We start from the raw sequence: 24,499 nt of genomic DNA on the forward strand, positions 1-24,499 counted from the left end.
ACGCCAGCTTGTTCCTGCCAGTGCCTGATCCACATGCCCACCAGGGTCTTGCCATGCTAATGTCTGCAGTGGGGAGAGAGTTCTTCTCTGGAACCCTCGATGTTCTGTGCTCCCAAAGATTCAGAGGAGGGAACTTCTGCTGCCCTCTGAAATCACAGGAAGATTTTTCTTTTCTTTCTTTTTTTTTTTTTTTTTTTTTTTTTTTTGCGGTACGCGGGCCTCTCACTGTTGTGGCCTCTCCCGGTGCAGAGCACGGGCTCTGGACGCGCAGGCTCAGCGGCCATGGCTCACGGGCCCAGCCGCTCCGCGGCATGTGGGATCTTCCCGGACCGGGGCACGAACCCGTGTACCCTGCATCGGCAGGCAGACTCTCAACCACTGCGCCACCAGGGAAGCCCTTTTCTTTTTTTTTGAAGGGGAGTGACCTCTGCTGCTTCAGGGAGTTGGGGGTGGGAAATGACAGGCAGGTGGCCATAGTATAACGAGAGGTTGGATCAAAATCTCCAGTCCCCTGCCCCCAGCACTGGCCTCTTTCCTTGTTCTCCCCACGCCCACCCCAGCTCCATTCCATAGTCTGGGTCCAGTCAGATGCTCCCGAGCTCAAATGCTGCTCCAGCGCATACTAGCCGCGTGATCTTGGACAGCGACCTGACCCCTGTGGGCCTCAGTTTCCCCATTTGTACCGTGAGTGTGTCCACGGTGAGGCTTAATTGTAAGCAAGCTCCTGGCTCCCTCAGCACAGGGCCCGACGCGGAGAAAAGCTCCCCGCAAGGTGCCAGGCGGCATCATGGGTTCCGGGAGGGGGCCAGAGCACAGGTGGGGTGGGGTGGGGGTCGCCCGGGAGTCCCGCCGCCCGGCCACCGGGTCGCCGCCCTCTGCGCGGTGACGGCAGCGGATAAGGCTCTCGCCGCGTCCCGGGCAGCGCCCTCACTCGGCGCCCGGCACGGAACTGGTGCGGGGCTGGGCCGGCCCGGAGGAGCCGGAGGGGCGGGGCCGCCGCGCCAGCTCCCCTCCCCGCCGCCCGTCGCCTTCTCCTCCTCGCGCTTCCCGGGCTCAGAGCGGCGGCAGCAGCGGCCGCGGCAACAGCTTTGGCTCCGGCTCCTCCCGCTCCCGCTCCGGCCCCGCTCGGCCCCACTCGCCCGGGCCCCGCGCCCCGACCCCGCCGCCGCGCCTGCCGGGGGCCTCGGGTGCCCCCGCCGCCCGCCTCACGCTGAAGTTCCTGGCCGTGCTGCTGGCCGCGGGCATGCTGGCGTTCCTCGGTGCCGTCATCTGCATCATCGCCAGCGTGCCCCTGGCGGCCAGCCCGGCGCGGGCGCTGCCCGGTGGCGCCGACAACGCCTCGGCCGCCTCGGGCGCCGCCGCGTCCCAGGGTCCGCAGCGCAGCCTTAGCGCGCTGCACGGCGCGGGCGGCTCGGCCGGGCCCCCAGCGCTGCCCGGGGCTCCGGCGGCCAGCGCGCACCCGCTGCCGCCCGTGCCCCTCTTCAGCCGCTTCCTGTGCACGCCTCTGGCGGCTGCCTGCCCGTCGGGGGCCGAGCAGGGGGACACGGCGCCGAGCGAGCGCGAGGAGCTGCTGCTGCTGCAGAGCACGGCCGAGCAGCTACGCCAGACGGCGCTGCAGCAGGAAGCGCGCATCCGCGCCGACCAGGACACCATCCGCGAGCTCACCGGCAAGCTGGGCCGCTGCGAGAGCGGCCTGCCGCGCGGCCTCCAGGACGCCGGTCCCCGGCGCGACACCATGGCCGACGGGCCCTGGGACTCGCCCGCGCTCATCCTCGAGCTGGAGGACGCCGTGCGCGCCCTCCGGGACCGCATCGACCGCATCGAGGTGAGCGCCGCGCCGCGCGCCGTCGGGACCTGGCCGGGGGGGTGGGAGGGGCCGCTCGAGGGAGTCGAGAGCGTCCCGGGGTCCCGCCGCCACCGCCGGCTGAGGGACCCTGGGGAGCCCCCGCGAGTCTCGGAGCCTCGTGTTTCCGTCTGTGCAAAGGGGATGGTTGGTCCTGCCTCCCAGCGGGAGAAGGGAGGAGTCCGGTAGCGCACACAGGCCGGAGACTGACACTGTGACTAAGGCACAGGAGGCACACGGGAAAGGCTCGCTCCAGATCCTTTTTCCTCTGTAAGCCACAGTTTCTGAGTCTGTAAAATGGGTATAACGGTGTCCACCTGTAGTGTGGATTGATGACAGTGTAGGTGCGTGAAAATGCTACGCACGGACTAGGACCTCGTTAAATGTCCGTTTTATTTCCTTCTTTCAGGCACCCCCAAAGCAGCACCAGCCACACACTCAGTCCCTATGGTCAGAAGATAGGAACGCTGTCCAAGGGACTTGGGGTCCTCCTCTCCTGTGGAAGAGCAGGGAACAGTGTCTCATAAGCCAAACGTGGGTGCCCCTCACCGCCTCCACCCCTAAGCCCCCTACCTGGGCTCGGACCGCGGGCTTGATAGCAGGAGCTCAGATGGTGGTAGCCCAGACAAAATGCCTGGAAGCCGGCAGCTGTAGGGTGGGGGCTGAGTGGAGAATAGGGCCCCACCTGGGTCTCTCCCCCTACACTCACCTTTTTCAGATGTTCCTGGCCCAGGCTCAGGATCAGACACAAGGGGTCCAACAGGGGGAATCCGCTCTTGGCTGTCCTGTGATCCTGGGCCAGCCATTTCTCCTTTGAAGCTGCCAGACCCCTACCTCCCTGTGAGAACTTATTTGGGGCCACCTGGAGGGGAAGCTGGACACACTAGGTAGGACAGACATCTGGAGACACTGACCACCCCCAGCTATCCATGACTTCAGACTGCAGGGAAGGGGGTTAGCAACAAAACTGGATCGGTGGAAGGGGGGGGAGAAAGAGGCCACAGCACCAGCTGCCCCCTTTATTACCTCCTTCGAAACTGAGTGCAGCTGTCAAAGGGAAGAGAATGGCTGGAAGGAAGGAAAGACAGGGACTTCTCCCTCTCCATGGCTTTCTCAGTTACATCCCTGGCCGAGCAGCACAGGAAATGCTGCTGGTATGGAAGGTTGGCCGTGCCCATGGCCCAGTGGCCCTCCAGAAAGTCCGTGTTGGTGTCAGCACCCACCCTGCAGGGTGTCAGAGCACAGCCAGGCAGCTATCACAGCCAACCCCAAACCTGGGGCTTAGAGACCTCCTAAGGTGAGTGACAGAGACAGGAGGAAAGCCCAGAGTCTTACCTGCTGGCAGCATCCCTTTTCCCACTCCAGCTCTGGGGATTTCTAGGATGAGAGCTGAGAGCAGGAAAATAATCAGGGAAACACGGAAAGTCAACAGTGAAGGGAAGTCTCAGTTTCCTCACCTGTAAAATGGGGACAGTATTAGCACCTACCTCATTGGAGTGTTAGGAGGATTAAGTGAGTTAATCTTTTTGGATTGCTATTTTTAACATTAAGCTCTAATCTTACCAATTTTTTAAATAGCCAAAATTTAAAATGGGAACAAATCCTCCTTTTAGAAATAGATTTTATTAATTAAAAAAAAAAAAGATCTGGTCTTCAATAAACTTCCCCTTGCCTGCCCTAGTCCCTGCCCCCACACCCAGATGGCATCCGTGGTCCCTCCCACGTCTGGGGCTGGCAGGGCTGGGCTTGCCCTGGACCTGCACCTGTGCATTTGGCAGGGTGGGCTCCCTTCCGGTTAGCCCGCTGAGGTTGGGGGTATCCTGGTGGCTGGGATTTGGCACCAGGTCAGCCTCCTAGGTGGGGGAGTCCTGCTTCCCTATACACACTCCTGTTTTCTGAGTGCAGTGGACGTGGAGGGGCTGCCTGTCCTTCTGAGCCTGGCAGCCACCAGAGCCAGTCTCTTTGGGGTGTTTGGCAGGGGTCAGGATCTGGAGCCCAACAGACTCGGGGTCAGACTACTGGTCTCAGCTGGACCCCATGCACCTTTTAGCCACTGACTAGTTTTTCCCTTGCCTTCTCATCCAGAAGCCTCAGAAGGATGCCCCAGGTTTTCAGGGTGTACTTTCTCACCACTAGCCTCTCTCCCACTTTGGTACACTGAAAGTGCTCGTGGTGACGTCACCACAGTTGATAAATTGAATGGGAATGTTTCAGTCCTTATCTTGCTGGACCCCTCTCCAACATCTGATCCCGTTGATCATCCCCGCCGACAAATCTCCATGCGGTTGGCTTCTAGGTACCTGTCACCTGCCCCTCCACCCTCTCTGCTTCTCTGTCCCCTCTTGGGTCCTCCTCCTGTAACATGTGCGCCCCTCCTGGCCTTCCTCTCACTTTCCCTGGGTGAACTCAGCCATACGCTGAGGCTTTCCAACACCATTCCACCGTGATGCCCCAAACCAACTTCGTCTCCAGCCCAGGTTTCTCTCCAAGCTTCAGACCAATAGGTCCGGCTGCTTCCTGAGCACCTCCCTCTGGATGTCCCACCAACCCCCTACCTTCATCATGTCCCAGCCTGAACTCAGGTGCGCTCTGAGAAGCCCTGCTTGACTCCTCCCCTCCCCTCCCCCTTTCAGTCGGCCTCATCTCTCCACAGCTCCTCGCAGCAGCCTCCTTGCTGGTCTCCCACCTGCCCAGACACACCCCTCCATCCCTCCTCCTCCAGGCAGCCCCAGGGATCTTCCTTAAGCCCACCCCGTGGGGCTCCCCTGTGGTGCAAACTCAGCCTGCCCCCAGGCTGCCGTTTTGTATCTGGCCCATCTCCCAGTTTCTTCTTCTTCCGCCTAAATTACCCCCAACATATCCATACTCATCATTTAAGTCTGCTCTGAGTACACCTCCTCCTAGAGGCCTTCCCTGCTCACCCTCTGTCTCCTTCCTAGCCCCACCCCTGCACATCTCAGCACACCCCTGCCCACCTCTCTGCATCACTCCCTTCCCCACCCCACTGGGCTGACTACCAAAGGGGAGGAAAGGTCCCCCTCGCCCACCCTCTCTCCACGGGCCTCAAGCTGGAGTCACATTTGAGGGCTTAGGAGAAATTGTTTGTCTTCTATGTTTTCATCTTTGTTGTTATTTTTGTTGTTAATTGAAAAAATGTCAAAAGATTTCGGGGGGAATTATATTTAATCCCACCATTTTATTCGTTTTTGCAGCCCCCCTTTTGGTCCTTTATCCAAGTGTAGACATTGTTCCTGAGTTGCTGGGTTGCTGGTAATTACCATTTTAATGATGGCCGTAATATCCTGGGATCCAGCTCAGGCTCCACCCTCCATCAGTCCTTTGACTGTCTCCTGTCGCTGGACATGTAGGTTGTTTCTGATTATTTTTGCTTCTAGACGCTCATTGCAGGATCGATTTCATGCAAATAGCTGTTTGTTTTTTTCTTTTTAAGTCTGTTGAAGTATTTCTTTAGGCTGAATTCCCAGGAGTGGTATTACTGGGTCAGATGCTATTGACTTTTATGGCTGTGGCCAAAAACCACTTTTCCAAAGGACCATTTGTGGGGCAGCCAGCCATGTATGCATGTTACAGCGTTCTGTTTTTGCAGTAATTTATGTGTAAAATGAAATTTCGAGATAGATTTAAGCAGCAATTTTTGGACATAAATCACAGTCTTAATCCTGCCTGGCAAGCTAGTTGCCTCCCCTCATCTTGGGGTGGAAGCCAAGAACAGGGACACCCTGATGATGGTCGCAGAGGCTCCTGGACTTAATAACAATTATAGCTCATGCTTCCTGAGCACTTACCATGTGTCATGTGCTGCTCGCTATCTCATTTAATCCTGATAAAATCTCCATGAGGAAGGTACTATTCTATCCCCCTTTCACAGATGAAGAAACCAAGGTTCAGAGAGGTTAAGAAACTGGCCCAAGTTCACACAGCATTGGAACCTGGATCTGACCCTGTCAGTGTTTGGTTCCAGAGCCCTTGTTTTTCATCATTAGCTCTAGATCCATCTGGAGGGGTCAGACCTCACCTATCTTCAGGAGAGTGAGAAAGACAGGTGAGGGAAGTGCCTCTTGTTGGATAGTGCCCTGGACCACTTCTGCCTCAGAGCATATAGAACGAGAGTGAGTCCTCAAAGGCTTGTCGTGCTGGCTGGCAAGATAATCAGGAGGCTGAGAACAATAAATAATGACAACAAGTGACATTTATTAGGCACTTACCATGTACATGTTAGTTTATTCAGTGTTCAGGCCTATGAAGCAGGCTGTATGCATTCCCACCTTTCGGATAAAGAAATGGAGGCTCGTAGAGTCTGGAGGAACCAGAGCCAGACAAATCACCTCCCGCCCTCCCCACCCACGGCTTCTGTTTCCCCTTCGTAAAATGACCAGTGGGCAGATGCTCCCTAAGCACCTTGCAGCTCTACATATTCACTGGAATAGGAAGGCTGGCTGGCATAAAGTTGAGTGCTTCTTGCTTGTGACCTTAGGCTAATCACTTTCTCTCTCTGGGCCCCATGTTTTTAATCTGTAAAATGGTTAGGAGGGGCTGGGTTTGGTCTGGGCCCTTTGGGCTCTAAATTCTGAGTTCTTGGGCCGATGTTTCCTGATTAGGAGTTGTAGTGGGGAGTATGGAGATTCCATGTTTATGTGGCCCCCCGACTCCCCAGCCACACGCTCTCAGACCGCCAGTTCCTCAGCGGAGTCTGCAGATAAAGTGGCTTATAGAATCTTTTGGTGCCTTTTAAAAAGTCTGTTGGTTGCTTTTGCTTTCCTCTTACATTCCTGCCCACCCTGGAAGCTTCTGCTCTGCAGGGGCTGGTTCCCTTGACCCTGCCTCTTGGGCCACAAAAGGGGCCAGCAGAGTGCAGTGAGAGAGCTTCTGCCCATCGGCCTTTTGTTGGAGGACGTGGAACCTAGTGCCCTCTAGGCCACCTGCAGACCCCGATGGCCCCTCTCCCTGTGGCTGGCCTCCCCCCGTCTCTAGGTGGGGCACCCATACTGAGAAGCCCTTAACCCCTGCTCCTGCCAGCGTGGAACCTGCATTCTAGCGAGAAACCTTGGTTTTAAAAAACCCCAGCTCTGGCACCTGCTCACCGTGACCTCAGAAAATTCCTTCTTCTCTCTGATCCTGTTTCCCCATCTGTCAGATGCAAGCGTGGGCAGGACACCCAGAGAACCCCTCTCTCTGTCATCCTGTACCCTGGAGGCCTCTCATCCCTGGCAGGCCTTCGCCTGGGAAAGGAGACCCTTCCTGCCGTTCCAAGCCTGGCACGAGCCGCTTGGGCGGAAGACAGGGACTTACCTGTGGGCCTTTTTTTTTTTTTAAGGTACATCTTACATTCAATATATGTAAGAGCTCACATATCTTACTTTAAAAAGACACAAATCTTAAGTGTACAGCTCAGTGAAAATTTATGTAAGGCTACATCCATGAAAGCACCACCCAGATGAGTCAGGACATTTCTGGTATCCCAGAAGGCTCCTTTGTGACCCCAAAGTCCATACTTCCCCAGAGGTACCACTGTTCCAGTTTCGGTCACTGTAGGGCAGTTTCTCTGTGTTTGAACGTCACTCAGATCGACTCGGAGAAGCTGCACCCCTTTGTGTCTGGCGTTCTCTTTCAACATTGTCTGACCTTCAGTCGTGGTGTGTGTGTCTGTGGTTTGTTATTTTTCAGTGCTGTGTAGTGTTTCAATGTGTGGAGATGCCTTAATTTATTTACCTATTCTTCTGTGGATGGACATTTGGGTTGTTTCTGGTTTGGGGTTATTACGGATAAAGCTGCCGTGAATGTACTTGTGATATCTCTGGTTGGCTAGAAGTCCTCATTTCTCCTGGATGAATCCCTAGGAGTGGGATGCTTGGGTCCCAGGAGAGGCATATATTTAGCATTGGGAGTTTCTGCCAAACGCTTTTCCAAAGTGGCAGTGAGTGTTTGCACACCCACCTGCTGTGAAGCTTGTCAACCTTGCTACGGTCATTTTAAAGACACTCCCCGTCCTGGTGGGTGTGTAGTGAACTCATTGTGGTTTTAATTGTATTTCTCTGATGACTCATGATGTTGAGCACCTTTTCGCATGTGTTTTGGCCATTTTGTGAAGACCTTGCCTGTGGGAGGTAGACCGAGATCAGTGGCTGGTGTCCCCCCCCCGCCCCTCCCCCCAGTGACAATGCCGTTGGATTTCCCAACAGTTGGGCACGTGATCCCTCCTGAACTCGGGACAGAGATCGAGGCAGCCAACCAGAAGCGGAAGCTCTTAGGTGCCCCCCCACACCCCTCGTTTGACTCCAGGGGAAGCTGAGGCTCAGAGAGGCTGAGTGACTTGCCCAAGGCCACACAGCACGGCAGAACTGAGCCAAGATGACAGCCGGGATTTTCTATGAAAATGGGCTGAGGGTGGGGTCCTCAGCCTCTGCTGCAGATTCTTGGCCAGGGCCCAGAAGGTGTGTGGGCAGGCAGGGCCTGAGAGAGAATTTTGTGGCAGCTTGACGGGGAGTACTTGAAGGGAGAGGAGAAGGGCCCTGGGGTTGGGGTGCCTAGTCACTTGCTCTGGGGCCTCAGAGCCCAGGAGGGTGTATGGGCACACCCTCTGGGAGCCATCTCCCCTTCCTCCGGCCTCCTCCCCTCCCACACACCGACTGCCCTGACATGGCACCCTTGGTACACAGAGGTCCATTTGTCTTCTTTCCATTCCAGCTGCAAATTGGCAGTGGGGACCAGGACAAAGATCAGTCCGGCCTCTGCCACCTGCTCTCCTGCCCCTTCCCTGCCAGGGTTAGATGGAGACAGAGCAGCCCGCTGGGACGGCTCCTGGGGAGGAAGGCTGGAGCAGGACAGCCCCTCTGAGAGGCCTTCTCCGACTCACCATGCCCCCGCCGCCCCACAGAGAGCTTCTTTCCGGTGCTGTCCCTGTCACAGCTCCCAGACAGCCTCCCCCCAAGCTGAGAGCACTGCTGTGGCCGGCGCTGGCCTTATTTGCCTAGGGAGCCACAGCACCTTGCAGTTAGTAAGAGGCATCAGGGCTGAGCGCGCCCTCTGTGCCAGCCTGTTCTAAGGGCCTTACAACTTAGTCCCATGAGAACCATGGGACCGTTACTCTCCCCATTTCACAGATGAGGAAACCGAGGCTCAGAGGGGTAAGAACCTTGGTTAAGAACCGAGGCTTAGAGAGGTTAAGAACCTTGAAATCTGGGATTTCAATCCTTGGCAGTCTGGCTCCAGGGCCCACATCCACACAGTTACTACTCACCGTGCTCTCCTGTTCTCTTAGTAATAGCAGGAAATAACAATGGTTATGACTCTTTATCAGCCATTTTTATATGCCAGGCTTTACATATTTTTTCATTTTGTATATCCTAAGATGTAGATACTATAATTATCCCCATTTTACAGTTGAGGAAACCGAGGGTCAAAGGAGTTGAGCAGCTTGCCCAGGGCCACAGATCCAGTAAGTGGGGAGCCTGGGAATGACACGGGCCTGTCTGACCTGAGAGTCATGCTGGTACCCATGGCATCGTGTTGCCACAGCACATGTTGACAGATGGGTGCATGAATGAGTGAATTAATGAGTGAGTGAGGACTCACAGTTCCTCCAGAGACACCCTCTTTCCCTTTCCCTTTGGCGCATCTTAGCTGAGTCGTCAGGGAAGCTGCCATCTGGAGGGTGGGGAGGCATTGGCCAGAGGAGGTGGGATGGGGGTGGGAAGAGTGTTCTTGGCAGAAGGAACAGCATGTGCGGAGGCCCTAGGGTGAGAGGGAGCTGGGGACTTTCAGTCGGAATGAAGTGTAGCCTCTGGGGGTGCATAAGGGCTGAGATTAGAGGGGCGGGGTATTTATTGGTGGGAGAAGGGGGCTCTTGAAGGATTTCAAGCAACCTGCTTGGATTTGCAATTAGGTGCCTGCCTCTGACGCTGTGTGGAGAAGGGCCAGAGTTGAAGCCTCCTGATGGTGGCCTGGGCTGGGGTGGGGGACACAGGAGCCGAGTGAGGCTATGGTTAAGATTCAGGGTTAGATTCCACACTCAGAGACTCTGCTTTTGGATCTTCCCCCGTTTTTTAAAAGAAATGTATTGGGAAGTACCTCAGAGATATACAAAGGTATAGAGACTACCATCCAGGTCCCCACCCAGGCTCAAGACCCAGAAGAGTTGCAAACAGCTGATGCCCCTCAGCGTCTCCCTCAGGTGACAGAGGGTCACCACTGTCCCGAATTTGTATTTATCTCTCCATGCATTCCTTCATGCTTTTATATATATGTGATCTAGTTTTGAATTTTTGCAACTTTGTGTGAATGGCATCTAACTGTTCTTCTGTAACTTGCTTTTTTTCTCAATATAATGATTAAAAAAAAATTTATGGGGGCTTCCCACGTGGCGCAGTGGTTGAGAGTCCGCCTGCCGATGCAGGGGACACGGGTTCGTGCCCCGGTCCGGGAAGATCCCACATGCCGCGGAGCGGCTGGGCCCGTGAGCCATGGCCGCTGAGCCTGCGTGTCCGGAGCCTGTGCTGCGCAACGGGAGAGGCCACAACAGTGAGAGGCCCATGTACCACAAAAAAAAAAAAAAAAAAAAAAAAAAAAAAAAATTTATGGGTGGAGGGGAAGCTCCTTCAAGAGATGTTTCAGCAGTATTAAACATACATGTTTAAGTAGTAATAACCATAATAATAACTGACGCATAGCACTTCATGTGCCAACTCTAAGGGCATTATATCTATTAACTTATTTAACTCTCACTACAATGCTATGAGATATTATTTTTGTACCTTTTTTTGCTGATGGGGAAACCGAGGCATGCAAGCTTTACATAACAAGGTCACTGGGCTGGTGGAGTCTGGGTGTGAGCCCGGGCAGACTCACACAGGACTTGGGGGCTGAGCAGATGTGGGAGATAGGAGGCCTGACCCACACCGCTGCCGCCGGGCCTGCTCTTTTGCCACCCTGCCCTGCTGCCCCTGGAGCTGGGCCTTGTGCTGTCTGGGCAGGGGTGAGCTGTGCAGAGGGTGGGACCTTGACCCCGAAATCCAGCACCTTCCCTCTGCTCCCTCAAGGAAAGGAGTTGTCCCCACTGGGGACAAGGTGGTAGGGTCTTCCCCACGGCCCCCAGCCTCAGAGCCACCCTGCATAGGCAGGTCCCTCGCATCCAGGCCCCTCTGTGAAGCTGCCCCGAGGTACGGTCTGACACCACCTGCTGTATCCTCCCAGCCTTCTCACGGCACTAAAACCTCTTCTGCTGGCCCTTGAGGCAGGCAGTGCAGCCGACACCGTGCCCATTTGGCAGACCGACGAACTGTCAGGGTAGGCGTGAAGAATGGGAACAGGTTCTGGAATCAGAAGGGGCTGGACTGGGGTCCTGGGTCTGCGACTTCGCAGCGGTGTGACCTGAGGCAGATGACTTCACCTCTCTGAGCCTCTGCTCTCTCATCTGTAAAGTGGGCCTCCTTACTTCCCCAGGTTGGCGAGAGGGGTTGTGGAATGTTTGCACAGTGCTTCTGGAGTGCAGGGCCTGGCACGCGGTGCGTGGCAAGGAGGACAGCTGCCTCTGTTGGCCTCTTGTTACTGAGCGCTAATGAGCCCGGCACATTACCTGAGCTGGACCCGAATGCTGGGCTCTGGCTCCAGACCCCACCCTGGACTCCCAGCACGACAGGAGCGGGTTCTGAGCCCCCATCAGGACCCTCGTGGGGTGATGGCATCATCGTCTCCCTATCGTCTTGTGCTGGGGGCCCACTTGGCATCGGGCCAAGCCCACGCGGCACAGCCCGCGCCCGCAGCAGATGGGAAAGTGGGGGGAGTCATGTTCTTCTGATTCAGACGTTGGGGTGGGGAGGGGGCCACACAGGATCCAGTGAGCCCACCTCCTCCCTGGCCTTCCTGCAGAGCTGGCGGCTCTGACAAAAGAACAGCTTGTGTGCCCACCTCCCTCGGCCTGCGCAGTGTCTCCTCGCAACAGCATTTGTGTAAATAGCACTTGACGTCCTGTTCCTTCCTGGCAGGTCTTTCTCGCTCCAAGGGAGGAAGACGCTTTGCTAGAGAGAGAAGGCTTTGGCTCCAGAAGGGTCAGCTTTGCCCAGCCCCATCACTGTAGAAAATTCAAAAGGACTTCTGCCTCGGTTTCCCCATCTGTGAAATGGGGACACTAAGAGTACCAACCAAAACAAGTGGCTGTGAGGATTCACGAGTAAATACATGGAACGTGCCGAGGGCGGGCCTGGTACACTGTTCTTCAGAGGTGTGCCCCTCATGCCCAGCTAGGCCCAGTGGAAGGAGGGAAAGTGAGGCTGGAATGGTGCTGGGGCCGAGGAGACCCAGTCCCGGCCCTCCCAGTGCCGATGTGGAAGGCAATCCATGAGCTAATTGCCTCAGCCCAAGGTTTCCCGAAAGTCCAGTCGCCTCAGATGCAGTGGGTGGCTGGCCCTATCGCTCCATAAGCTGTCTGTGGTCAAGGGAAGATTCTGGAGGTAGCGAGCTCCCCATCAGCTGATGTATACAAGCCTCACAGTGTGCATTCTGCTTTTACAGTCCACGAGGACCTGTTACTTCCACTGTTCCATCCTTACATCTGTCCTGTGGATGGACAGAGTGGGGCCCGTTGTCCCTGTTTTACAGAAGGGGAGACTGAGGCTTTGTGTTTAGTCAGCACCAGAGTCAGGATTCGTACAAGGAGCCCCCCGGATAGTGGAAAGTGAAGATTAGTGTAACATGGGTGGGGCCGGGTGTACCGAGCAGCTTATCCATCCGTGCCCCGCCCCCCTCACCTGGCCTCCCCACCTGGTGGGCCAGAGCAGGCGTCTTAATGGGTGGGTGGCTGTGTCCTCTCTCATGGGACACCGTGAGGGATAAAGTGGCCCACGCCGGGCCAGGCTTGGGCTCCCCTGATCACAGCCCCGCGAGCCAAACACTCCAAGTCCCCACTTTATAGAGAAGGACAAATGACACCAGAGAGGTTAGCCCACCTGCCGCCGCTCTTGGGATGGAATGGAGGAACCAAGTGTCAGTGCCTCCAACTCCTCAGCGCAAGGTCACGTCACTGTCTGTGGTGGCCGCTCCCTTCTCTCAGGCGCTGAGTGTGGCAGTGCCACTCTGCCTGCACTGCCCTCCCCACCCCCAGCACTTTGAAGCAGGGGGCACATTTATCCCCTCATCACATAGAGCTCAGAGAGGCTAAGGGAACTGCCCAATGTCACACAGCAAATGACCAACAAGGCCAGGATTGGGCCAGTGAAGCTGGGAGGGGTCTTCTGCACTTGCCCTGAGCTGTGGGGCCATCCCTGCAGGCACGTGGCACTCAGGGAATGCTAGGCTGTGCTCTTGGTTTTCTGTTTGGCCCTCGGCTGTCTCTTCAGCACCTGGTGCAGTGCCGAGCCCATAACAGGTGCTCACTGAATATTTGCTCGGTGAAGGAGTCATGAGAATTCAGTGAGCTCAGGTCTGGGGCTAAGCCTGTGGTCAGGGCCCAGGGCAGATGGAGTGGGAACCACCGGGGCCCCTGGGCAGTGAGGAAGCATTGGGCTGTCAGTAGGGAGCGTGGAGGAGGAGAAAAGGGAGATAGGGGTCAGGGATGGTCTAATTTGGCTCCTAGAAGCTCACTGAATTATTAATTTCCTACCCACGTTCCTGTGATGTGTCTGCCAGAGGCTGCCCCCCACCCCCCACCGGAGTCAAGACTCGTGGCCTCACCTGCTTTCCTCCACCCCAGAAGGGGCTTCCTCCAGCAAGGGAGGGGAAAGGAGAGGTGCCCTGGCTTCTGCCCCAGTTCTTCCCGCTGGGGTCTTAAGACAGGAAAAAGGGGGACTCTAAACACTTTGTCCTCATCCTGGGCAGGATGGGGGTGTCAGAGACCACCCTGGAACACGCTGCCTTAGACAGTAAGTGCAGTAACTAGGCTCTGTTCATGGGCATTTACCACATGTAATCATCCCCACAACCCTTCTGAATAGGTACCGTTGTCCCGTGTTGCATGAGAGGAACCAGGGGTTCAGAGAGATGGAGGCAGTTGCCCCAGGCCACACAGCAGGTTGGTTCTCAAGCTGGATTTTAACCCTGGGCTGTATGCCTCCAGAGTCTGTGATCTTAACCACATGCTAAGCTGAAGTGGCCGCAGCGCTGGAGCAGTATTCCAGAAGCCCCTGATTTGTGCCCCCACCCCGGGTCTGCCCAGTGTTCTCACAGAGCCTTGCACCCCCTTAGAGAAGCTTGACATGTGACTAAGTGAAGACAAAGACATTCCACCCCTTCAGGGCCCATCAGGATATAGCCTGCCCACGATGAAGGACTCAGTAGTGGCTCTCAACCCCAACTGCACGTTCGACCCCCCAGGGGACTACTACAGCTCTCTACTGCCAGCTCCCCACCCCACCATATGCTGAGCCGTCCTGAGGGCAGAAGCCAGCCTGCTTTCAGCTCCCCATCACGCATCAGCACTGGAAGCAGCCTGCTAGACACCAGTACACGTTTGTTGCCTGGAGCTGGTATTGCCATCCCATTTTACATATGGGGAAGCTGAGGCTCACCTGGGGTCACTCAGCAGGGATGGTGGGCATCTCTGGGCCCTTTGTCTCTTTCCTTCCTCCCTCCAAGTGACCTCGTGGTCCCTTTCTGTGCCCCGTGAGCAGCAGGAGCTTCCAGCCCGGGTGAACTTCTCAGCGGCCCCAGCCCCTGCGCCCGTGGTGCCCACCGCCCTGCACTCCGAGATGGACGAGCTGGAGGGGCAGCTGCTGGCCAAGGTGCTGGCGCTGGAGAAGGAGCGCGTGGCCCTCGGTCACAGCAGCCAGCAGCAGCGGCAGGAGGTGGCGAAGGAGCTGGACACCCTGCAGGACCGTGTAGCGGAACTGGAGCGCGGTGGGTCCTGAGCCCCACAGAGGGCGTGGCAGGCGAGGCCTTGGTCCTCAGATGGGTCCTCAGGGTGGCAGATTCACTCAGAAAGCATTTTCATGCTCTCCAGAGGCTAAAGGTAGATGGGATGGTGGGGAAGAGGCTGTGAAACACAAGAAAGAGAGAATAATTGGGAGAGGGCGTTATCATTATTGTTAACAGGTAGCATTTTCTGGCCCTTATTGTATTCTGGGAGTGGGCTAAGTACTTGATTCATCGGCTGGTTTAATCTTCACAGACCAGACAGGGGTGGTAGTGTTATTATCCCCATTTCACAACTGAGGAATATAAGGCTCAGAGAGGTCAAGTGACTTGCCCAAGGTCACACAGCCAGTAAGTAGCGGATCTAGACCTTAAACCAGGTCTGACTCCAAAGTCCATGCATTTAACCACCACCACAATAGCACCTTCAATGTCAGAATTTTGTCATTTGTTTAACACCTGGGGCTGGCACCGCCGGGGGGGGTCAGAAAAACATGACATATTGGACAGTGTACAGGTGTGAGCATCAGGGGACCTAGCTCCTCATTCCACGGCTGTCACTGGCTTGCTCTGTCGCCTTGGAAGCTCACCTCCTCTCCCCAGGCCTCATTTTCCTCATCTGAAAGATGTGGATTTAGGACTCATGAGCTCTCAGGGACCTTTCATCTTTTAAACTTTGTGAGGAGCGCCCTTAAGAGGCTTATAGATGAGTTGGGGCTACCAGGGGACCAGTAACCTTCATTCTGGAGTATGCCCTGCCCACCCCCCATCAGTGTCCACTGACCCCCCCTGTGTCCACCTTGCTCACCCCCTCAGGGTCCTCAGCCTACAGTCCCCCAGACGCCTTCAAGCTCAGCATCCCCATCCGCAACAACTACATGTACGCCCGCGTGCGGAAGGCGCTGCCCGAGCTCTACGCTTTCAGCGTCTGCATGTGGCTGCGGTCCAGGTCGGGCGGCACTGGCCAGGGCACCCCCTTCTCCTACTCGGTGCCTGGGCAGGCCAACGAGATTGTGCTGCTGGAGGCGGGCCATGACCCCATGGAGCTGCTGATCAATGACAAGGTGAGCGGGGGCGGGGGGGGGGTGCCGAGTGGGAGGGGTGGGGGGGGTCCTTTCAGGAGCACCTGTACTGTGCTGGGCCCCAAACAGCTGGGCCCTTTCAGTTCTCCTGCTCAGCAGAATCAGCACACATGAAATGCCTGGTGTGTGCCAGGCTGGGTGTTGGGATTTCAAGACAAGCCAGACCTGGGGCTGCGAAGAGGAGCTCATGTCCAAGAGAGGCTGTCAGCGGTGGTGCGCCATTTACAGAGGGGCATGTGAGGCTCACAGAGATTCAGAGGCTTCCCCAGCGATGCAGCTATGGGAGCAGGGCTGCAAGTATCTGCCCCCAGGGCCCTGCTTATTCTTCTGGACGAAGGACCTCTCTGGGGAGGGAGGGAGGAAGGGCGGGAGGGAGTGCTAGTGGATTGCTCGCCCCCCCTCCCCCCTGCAACCAGCCCCATGCGCCTCCCCTACGTGGTGAGTAGGATACTGCCATGGCCAGGCTCTGGGCTGCATGCTGGATGTGAGGCCTCGTTCTGCCACTTACCCACTTCGTGACCTTAGACTCGTCACTTACCCTCTCCATGCCTCACTTCCCTCATCTGTAAAGCAAGAATAACACTCTCTACCTCACAGGGCTGTGGGGAGAAATAAATGGCTTAAATACATGTAAAGGGCTTTGAGCAGAGCCTAGCATTTAACAAACTTCGATAAATGTGCCCTGTGCTAGTAAATACTTTACCCATATTATCACCCTTGACGCAACTGCACCAGGTGGTAGACACCCTATTATCCCCATTTTGCAGATGGAAAAGCTGAGGCTCAGTGAGGGCAAATAATGCAGCCTGGCCACATAGCTGGCGAAGGGGTGATGTGAATTGGGGTCTTGGGCTCCAGAGACCACCTCTTAATCCCTCCACTGTTCTGCCCTTGGGTCACCCATCTGCCCCATGCCCAGGACTCCCACCCCCTCCCCCCTCCCCCAGCCTGGCTTCAGGAGGATAAGGGAGGGGGACTGGGGGGAGTGATGTGGCAGGAGCGTGGTGATCAAGGGGGAAGGAAGGGGAGCATCTTATCACCCCATTACCCCAAAATATCTTCCCCGGCCTGCCACATCGCTTTGGGTCTTGCAGGCACGGTGGTCTTTTGAGACTCCCTGAAAATGCAGGCAACATACATTGCACCCACTTGTGACCAGGCCACGGCCACAGAGAGCTGCTAGGAGTGGCTGACGCCCAGCAGAACCCTGCTTAGCAGGAGGTGCCTTTCATGGGTGTCCTGGAGGAGGCGGAGGGAGAGGGGCCCAGGGGACAGTGAATTTCCCTTGTAGCCCAGTAGGTCCTAAGACCACCAGGGTAGCTGGATGACATCTAGATCCTGCCTCCTGGCTCCCTTCATACACCCCCTGGCTGCCATTTTTGGCTCTGCCCACGGTTAGCACTCAGTTCTGGTGAAAGGAATTCAGCACCCTGGACAGGGCCCAGTTCCCTGAACTTCTGGGGCCTTTTGAGCACCAGCCTCACAAGCTGCTCAGTGCTCATTTTATTCCAGCCTCTAAGCCTTCGCCTCTGCTGTGCCCCCCGCCACTTGCTTTGCCTTGCAGCGGAGTTGCCAGAGCCCATTGTACTTCCAGATGTGTTTAAATTTCACATCTTCTGTTCCCACACCCGTCTCTCCCTCTGGGCCTTCACAGCCTCTGTACCTCGCAGATGGCCCCTATGTTACTCTGTCTTGTACTATTGTCCCTGAAGTCCTTCCCTCCTGTGCAGACTGAGCTTTTTTTATGACCAGGACCAAATCCATACCCCCAGTGTCCAGAACAAGGCCTGGCACCAAGTAGGCCTCAGAGAATGCTGCAATAAATTGTGATCTCAGAGAATTTGGGAGATGAAAGAGCCCTTTGGGAGCCCCAAATCCAGAGGCAGCAAGTACCTTTCATATCACAGGCCAACTCTAATCAATCATCGGTGGCTTCTGAGAGCACTGTGATGAGGAAGGTTCCTAGGGTGAGAACTCATGATTGATTAGCCATGTCTGCCTTGGGTGGAGAAGGAGGCAGAGGTGGCTGCATATTTGCTATCCTTTGCCCAAATCCCTGACTTTACGGATGAGGAGACTAAAGCCCAGGGAGGAAAGGGCAACCTCCCCAGGATCCCACAGGGGGTTGGTTGGCAGTGCCCGGCCTCTGAGTCTAAGGCTTGTTCTACCACTGCCAGTACTTCTTGAGCCCAGCTGTGTGCCAGGCACTGTGTGTGGTATTCAGGGGAAGGTAGCCTTGTGAGATTCAGCTCCCACCCTGCATGACCTTGCAGGCCTGTTAGAGAGTGAATAAACCACCTGGAAACAACTGAAAACCAACACTGAGTAGTCCCTTGTGATCTGAGGGAAGCTGCCTGATTATACTGATATATTGTGGGGAGAGAGGAAAGAGTGGTCAGACAGACACTGAGCTGGGAGGAAGGGGAGGGTCAAGCCTTGGGTCAGTCCCTGGAAGGAGGGACACCGGTCTCCCCATTCCCCATCCCACTGCTCCAGCCTTGGGCCTTGTGGCACCTCTGACCTGGGGCTGCGGGAACCTCTTTTCAGGTGGCCCAGCTGCCCCTGAGCCTGAAGGACAATGGCTGGCACCACATCTGCCTCTCCTGGACCACAAGGGATGGCCTGTGGTCTGCCTACCAGGATGGAGAGCTGCAGGGCTCTGGTGAGAACCTAGCCGCCTGGCACCCCGTCAGGCCTCATGGGATCCTTATCCTGGGCCAAGAGCAGGTAAGGCTCAGGGTGGGATGCAGCTAGATATCCCACCCACTTAGGGCCCCTGAGGAGGAGGGGTAGGCAGAGGGCCCCTGAAAGCACAGCAGTGAGCTCTCAGTCTGGCCCAGCCATTCTGCAGATGGGCGGACTGGGTGAGACCCAGGGAGAGCAGGGACTCGCCCAAGGGGCTAGAACCTTGGGGCGGGGCTAGAACCTGGAGGGGGTGGGACTTCAGCCAGGACAGGGGTTGAGTCTCTGAGTGCCTGCCTGTCTCTCCTGCTCCCTCACTCCATGTCTCTCTTCTTTCTCTCTGCTCTTTTGGTCCAGGATACCCTAGGTGGCCGGTTTGATGCCACCCAGGCCTTCGTGGGTGACATTGCCCAGTTTAACCTCTGGGACCACATCCTGACACCTGCCCAGGTCCTGGGCATTGCCAACTGTACGGGGCCGCTGCTGGGCAACGTCATCCCCTGGGAAGACAAGCTGGTGGAGGCCTTTGGGGGTGCAACGAAGGCCGCCTTCGATGTCTGCAAGGGACGGGCCAGGGCCAAGGCATGAGGGGCCACCTCGTCCAGGGCCCCTCCCTTGCCTGCCAATTCGGGGGCCTTCCGGGGCGGAGTCACATTGCTTCCTCAGCCTACCCACATACTGGCCTCCTCTCTTGCCCCATTCCTGGCCACGCCTCCCGTTTCCGCCGCCTCTACCCACACCTCCAGAACGCCCTGCCCTTGATGGCTTTCCCTTCATCCCACTCGGATGAGAGCAAGCAGCTCAAATCAACAGGTCAAGCCTGGGGGGAGTCCAGGGCCTGGCAGTGGGTGCGTAGCAGTGCCCACGGCTCTTCCCTCCCAACGGCTGCTGGCATTAGAGTGGAGCCGTCTCTCACCTCCCACTCCACCCTGTCCGTCAAGCACAACTGATTCCACTGATCTCACAGCTCCTCCTATGAGGTCGTGTATGGGGGACGGGCCCCCTGTCTCAGCGGCACGGCTGGTTATCTGCCCCCTTGTCCTCCATGCAACAGGCCTGTCCCCTTCCCTTCAGGGCCATAACAGGCTGGAGAGCTGTCCCCCAGCTGAGAGGGAATGACAGAACCATGGGCAACTCAGATTCAGCCCTCCTTTATCTTTCTACCAGCTGCCTGTCAAGGGCAGTGGGATCCTGATGGAGCCTCTCCCCCCACCCCACCCCGACCCATACCCCTCTCTTCCTCCTCTTTCCTTGTTTCTTCGTGTGCAGTGGTTTGAATGTGGGTTCCATACCTGGCCCAGCCCCACCTCAATTTCCAGGACACCCCCTTCCCAGCTCCAGCCTGGAGGGTTAGGGACCAAGATTCTGGGAGGCCAAAGGGCCATAGTCACCCCTTACGCCCATCCACAGCTGTGCCCACTGGCATGGTCACCTCTCCCCTTCGGCAGCCAGGACAGGGCCTGGGCCACTTCAGCCTGGGCTGGGGACAGCATGGGACAGAGGCACATGCCCCAGGGGACCCACAATACCTACCCGCTCTGCATGGCCCTGCAGCCTTTGGGGGATGGAAAGGAGGAGCCGAGAGGGTAGGGAGAAGCGTGGCGTAGTGTGTAGAGCGCTGTGCAGGGAGGAGGAGCCCTTGGTTCCCGGTCAGCCCTGCCGCTGACCTGCTGTGTGGTCGTCTGTAAGTCCCTGCCCTCTCCGGGCTGACCTTCCTCATTTATGAACTGAGGCCCTTGCTTCCGTCGTTTCTGAGAGCTCTCCAGATCAAAAGTGAGACGGTCTGTGATTTCAGGTGGATAGGGTGGGACAAGCCTGAGAACCTGCCTAAGGACTGAGGGGCACAGCAGGGGCAGGTCCTGGGACTGGGCAGCCAATGGGATCTGGCTAGGCTGGGTCAGGGTCAGAAGCTGGTTCCAGAGAGTCAGGGGCAAGGGCAAGGGTCAAAGCAGACCAACCTCACACACAGATTGTAAAGATCAGCTCTTCTGGTTTCCCCCAGCCTGGCACCCTTGCCTATCTGAGGGTCTCAAAGGGCTGGTGGCTTCCTGGTTCCTACCCTTAAGTCCCCACCAGCTCCCCCAAGAGAGTAGGAGAATATCAGAGCTGAGAAAAGCCACCCAGTCTGACCTCTTGCTTGTACAGATGGGGAAGAGCTCAGAGAGGGCAAGTGACTTGCACAGGATCACACAGCACGATGGAGCAGAGCCAGGACTAGAACCCAGTGCTCTTTCCCCCACACCCTATTTCCTGCCCATGAGAGTCTTTTGAGTCCAGCCTATACCTGAGAGAATGGATATTTGAGAGGTCAGAATGCTTTCCAGCATGCCCACTGGCCCACCTTCCTTTATGAAACATACAAACATCTTGGCATTCCCACCCCCCACTCCCAGAAGGTAGGGGAGGAGAGGTGTGATCCCCAGACACTCTGGCAGGAATGGAGACCTGAGAACACAGGTGTCCCCCCCCTTACCAGTCACCTGCCAGGTGTCTGGGCAGCTGTTGGCTACCTGAGTCAGATGGGCACTGGTGGCTTTTTGCCCCCCTTTTGGGTCCCTGTCTCCACTCCCCACGTCCACTTAGCCTGAGGCACTAGGCAAGAACTGCAGACTGTGGGTCCCAGGGCCATGGAGGCTTTTCCAAAACTTGTCGCTTCCAGCCCCCAGATCCTCGTTTCCATTTCAAGAGCACAGAAAGACCTTTCAGCCCCTCCAGCCCAACTCCGCCTAGAAGGAGTGATGGTGCACTTCAGCCAGAACCTGCCGAGGTCTGGGTTGTCCCGGTAACAGCCAATGACATCAGCCCCAGTGCGGGGGGGGGGGGGGTCAAGCGTCTCATAATGACATACGCTGTTGCTGGGGTGACGGCAGAATTCGGAACTTAGATTTCGGGGACACTGGGTTTTATTGGGTTTCTGTTATTGTTTTTAAGGGAACAGCTTTTGTGGAGGCCTTGGGGCAAAGAAAGGGTCTTGAGAAGGAGGTGAAAGAACTTGTTTGATCACTTGAGCCCACCCAGAGGCATCATCCCAGATCCTTTATGCTTTCTCATGGTGATCATGAGACGTGTGACCTGTGCCGAGTCACCCTGGTCATCCCTCCAGAGGGAACAGGAACAAACTGGAGACACTTGTAGGCTCTGAGTCTGGGCCGTTGGTGAGTGGCCTGGATCCCCGTCTCCATTCCAGAAAGATGAACGCCCCAAAGTCCCCACCCCTCCTTCATCTACTATTCATCCTTCTTACCTTTGCCGAATGCCTGCTGTTTGGACTCCAGATTTGACCTTCAGCTCCTCCCAGGCACAGCCAAAAAGACGGGGAAGAGAAATGGCGCTCAGTTGCATCCTCAAGCTACTCCTGGCTGAAAACGAGGCTGGAGCCATGTCTGTTAGGCCCTTTTTAAGTGTCAGGCGTCATGCTGAGCACCTCACGGGGATCAACTCATTTATTCTCACAACAGTTCTAAGCTAGGACTGTTCTTAGCCCCGTTATACAGGTAGAGAAACTGGGACCCAGTGAGGTTGAGTAACCTGCCCATGTCAATCAGCCAGCAAGTGACGGAGTCCAGAGTTCAAACCAAGGCAGGTGACATCCAGGACCCACCCCTCAGCCTGAGGGGGCAGGCACTACCACCGTCCGTGCAGTGGGATTTGGTCATCCATTGCTCCTGACCCCATTCACCCCACCAAGAGGAACAGAGATGCAGGATGGGCTGACCCCAGGGCCAGGGTCCCCTTGGGTGAGGCCGTGGGAGGGTTCTCAGCCCCTTCAGGGAACATGTCCCTGTGCGGGGTGCCCTTCTCTCACCAGCTGGAGTTTCCAGGAGAGCTGAAAGGGGAGAGGAAGCTGGGCGTCTCCTGAGAATCCCAGGCTGCGAAGGGGAGAAAGTTGATATTTCTCAGACCCCTGCTTCGGGCCCAGCCCTGCGCCAGGTGCTTCACAGCTCTCATCTGCCAGTTTTCCCACCTTGTGGCACAAGGTGCCCCTAATCAACATCCCAAGGGGACAGATCACCTTGCCACCATTGTGCGTGACCTAGGACCACAGATTTGGGCAAGAAGGGCTCTAAAGCCCTCGTTTTACAGGTGAGGATGCCAGGGCCCAGGGAAGATGAACAGCATTTGGGGACACCCAGCCGGGACACTGGGAGACCTGAACCCAGCTTTCGGACTCTGCATTCAGTGCTCTCTCCATGATGCAGTGGCCCCAGTCCCCGTCCCCCCTCCCCCCAAAACGGTCCCTCCTTTTCTACATTTCCCAGCACCCTTGCTCTGAGCAAACTGGAGAAGGGACACCTCTCCCAGAGATGGACTCACTCTCTTCACCCTCTTTGTCGCAGCTGCCTACCACTCTAAACCCCTCCTCCCAGCACCACCCCCGACCCCGCTGGGTGGGGAAGGGGCTCATGTGGGCCCAGGCTGAGCAGTGAGAGAGCATGTCGAGCTGTCAGACACTGTGAAATTAGTGCATCCTACTGGCGACCTGCCTCCCCCTCTCCTTCTCCTGCCTGATTTTGTACATAAAGTGACATGAGATGCAACATGCGTGCGTGCGTGTGCGTGTGTGTATGTGTGTATGATATGTCAAGGTTTTGTTACTTTTTTGTTTCTGTAAATTTGAATGTTCAAAATAAACATGTTTACTCTGAGGCTCTTCTTGCAAGTGTGGGGCTACCCTGGGGGTGCCAGAAGGGAATGAAGTGGCTACTACTTGGGGCGGAGCAGTAGGCAAAGCCAGAACAGGTGCCACCTTGGGGCCCCAAAGCCTCACCCAAACCCACCTGTGCCCCCCAACCAGGCTCTGCCAGGTCCCAGGTGTAGACACACCACTTTTCCCAGGACTTATGCAGGAAGGATGTAAAGAACACAGGTCCCACATGGAAAGTGCCCTAGTTCTGATAACTGGGCTTTGGCCTCATTCCTAACGCCTCATCCCCACCTCGTGCCCCAGTTATGGGAACCAGGTCCCTGACTTGTTCCCTGAGACCCAATCTGCCTGAGTTACTTGCCTGGACCCCAGAGTGTTGCCTCCCTTGGGGTCCTGGGGAGATCGGGTAGGGGAGAGGGAGGGCCCTGTTGTATTTCAACCCATCCCCTCCCCACAGTCTACCTGAACTCCTCTGACTCGTGTGGCCTCTAGACTTACTCTTGGCCACAGGGTCTGCTACCCTCACCCACCCCTCCAGGCACCCACCCCATCCCTGAGAGGTCTTGATCTAGCCCCCAGCCCTCCCTGTGCCCACCATCTTAGGGGCACAGCCTCCACCCTCCTGCTCCAGCAATATTGTCACTGCTCTTAGTTGGACCTTAGATGGTCCCTGTGAAATGCCAGGGGACCAGTCAGGGGTAACAGGGGGGGTCACACCAGCAGAACAGCTTTCTCAGACTTTTCCCAAGTTTCCCAAACTTCCAACAAGAGGAATTCACCCCGTAAGGAGCAGGGGGTATAGCCGGAAGCAGCACTTCAAATAGGAAAACCATATTTCAAGTCTACCAAGTCATCGGTAAAACTCCTGTTCTTTCCACATACTACTCCAGAATGAATCCAGATTTGTTTTAAAATACTGCTTTTAATTACTTACCACTGAGCAAAATGAAGCTGCAGGCAGGTATGCCTTGTTTATCCTCTCTTGCACTGATTTACTTACAATCACCCTCTCTCCCTCTGTCCCACTCAGCTGGCACTGTCCAACCTTGGTTAAATCCCGCTGTCTACCTGCTCGTGCCAGCACCCGCACAGCTGAACGCTGATGTGGAAAAGCACAGGGCTCCGAGGGGTGTTGACTCTCATTTTAAATTCATGGGCAGAGATCTCCAAGGGGCGTTTCTTCCTTTCCAGCAAGTAAAGTCTCTCTGGAGGAAAATAACGTCACCCAAACTCACATATTTTGTTACACAAAGTTTGGCATTCAATAAGAAATTATCAGACATATCTGGAGACAAAACTGAATGACTGAAAATCAAGAGAAGAAAAATTTTAAGGGCCAATAGACCTACACGTGTAAAATTGCATGGAAGTAAATAAACACGCACA

At 56.1% G+C, this 24,499-nt stretch overlaps 1 protein-coding gene across 1 annotated transcript; it reads left to right on the forward strand.

Annotated features, from left to right (window-relative positions):
* Positions 1 to 588: 588 nt before the first annotated feature.
* NPTXR (neuronal pentraxin receptor) lies at positions 589 to 23,115 on the forward strand. Its single transcript, XM_032645431.1, has 6 exons — positions 589 to 699; positions 923 to 1,825; positions 14,464 to 14,689; positions 15,521 to 15,768; positions 18,334 to 18,513; positions 18,826 to 23,115. Exons 1-6 carry the CDS (start codon positions 589 to 591, stop codon positions 19,054 to 19,056), a joined length of 1,899 nt encoding a protein of 632 aa, XP_032501322.1. The 3' UTR covers positions 19,057 to 23,115.
* Positions 23,116 to 24,499: the final 1,384 nt, after the last annotated feature.

Source organism: Phocoena sinus, chromosome 10 (assembly GCF_008692025.1).
Source record: "Phocoena sinus isolate mPhoSin1 chromosome 10, mPhoSin1.pri, whole genome shotgun sequence".
Classification (NCBI taxonomy): Eukaryota; Metazoa; Chordata; class Mammalia; order Artiodactyla; family Phocoenidae; genus Phocoena; species Phocoena sinus.

Excerpts from the sequence above, each read along its gene's own strand:
- NPTXR (XM_032645431.1), top strand. The coding sequence starts at position 589 with ATGCTCCCGAGCTCAAATGCTGCTCCAGCGCATACTAGCCGCGTGATC. Across the intron at positions 700-922 it reads GTACCGTGAGTGTGTCCACG|CGCCCTCACTCGGCGCCCGG; the intron begins GTGAGGCTTAAT and ends CGTCCCGGGCAG. Across the intron at positions 14,690-15,520 it reads TGTAGCGGAACTGGAGCGCG|GGTCCTCAGCCTACAGTCCC; the intron begins GTGGGTCCTGAG and ends TCACCCCCTCAG.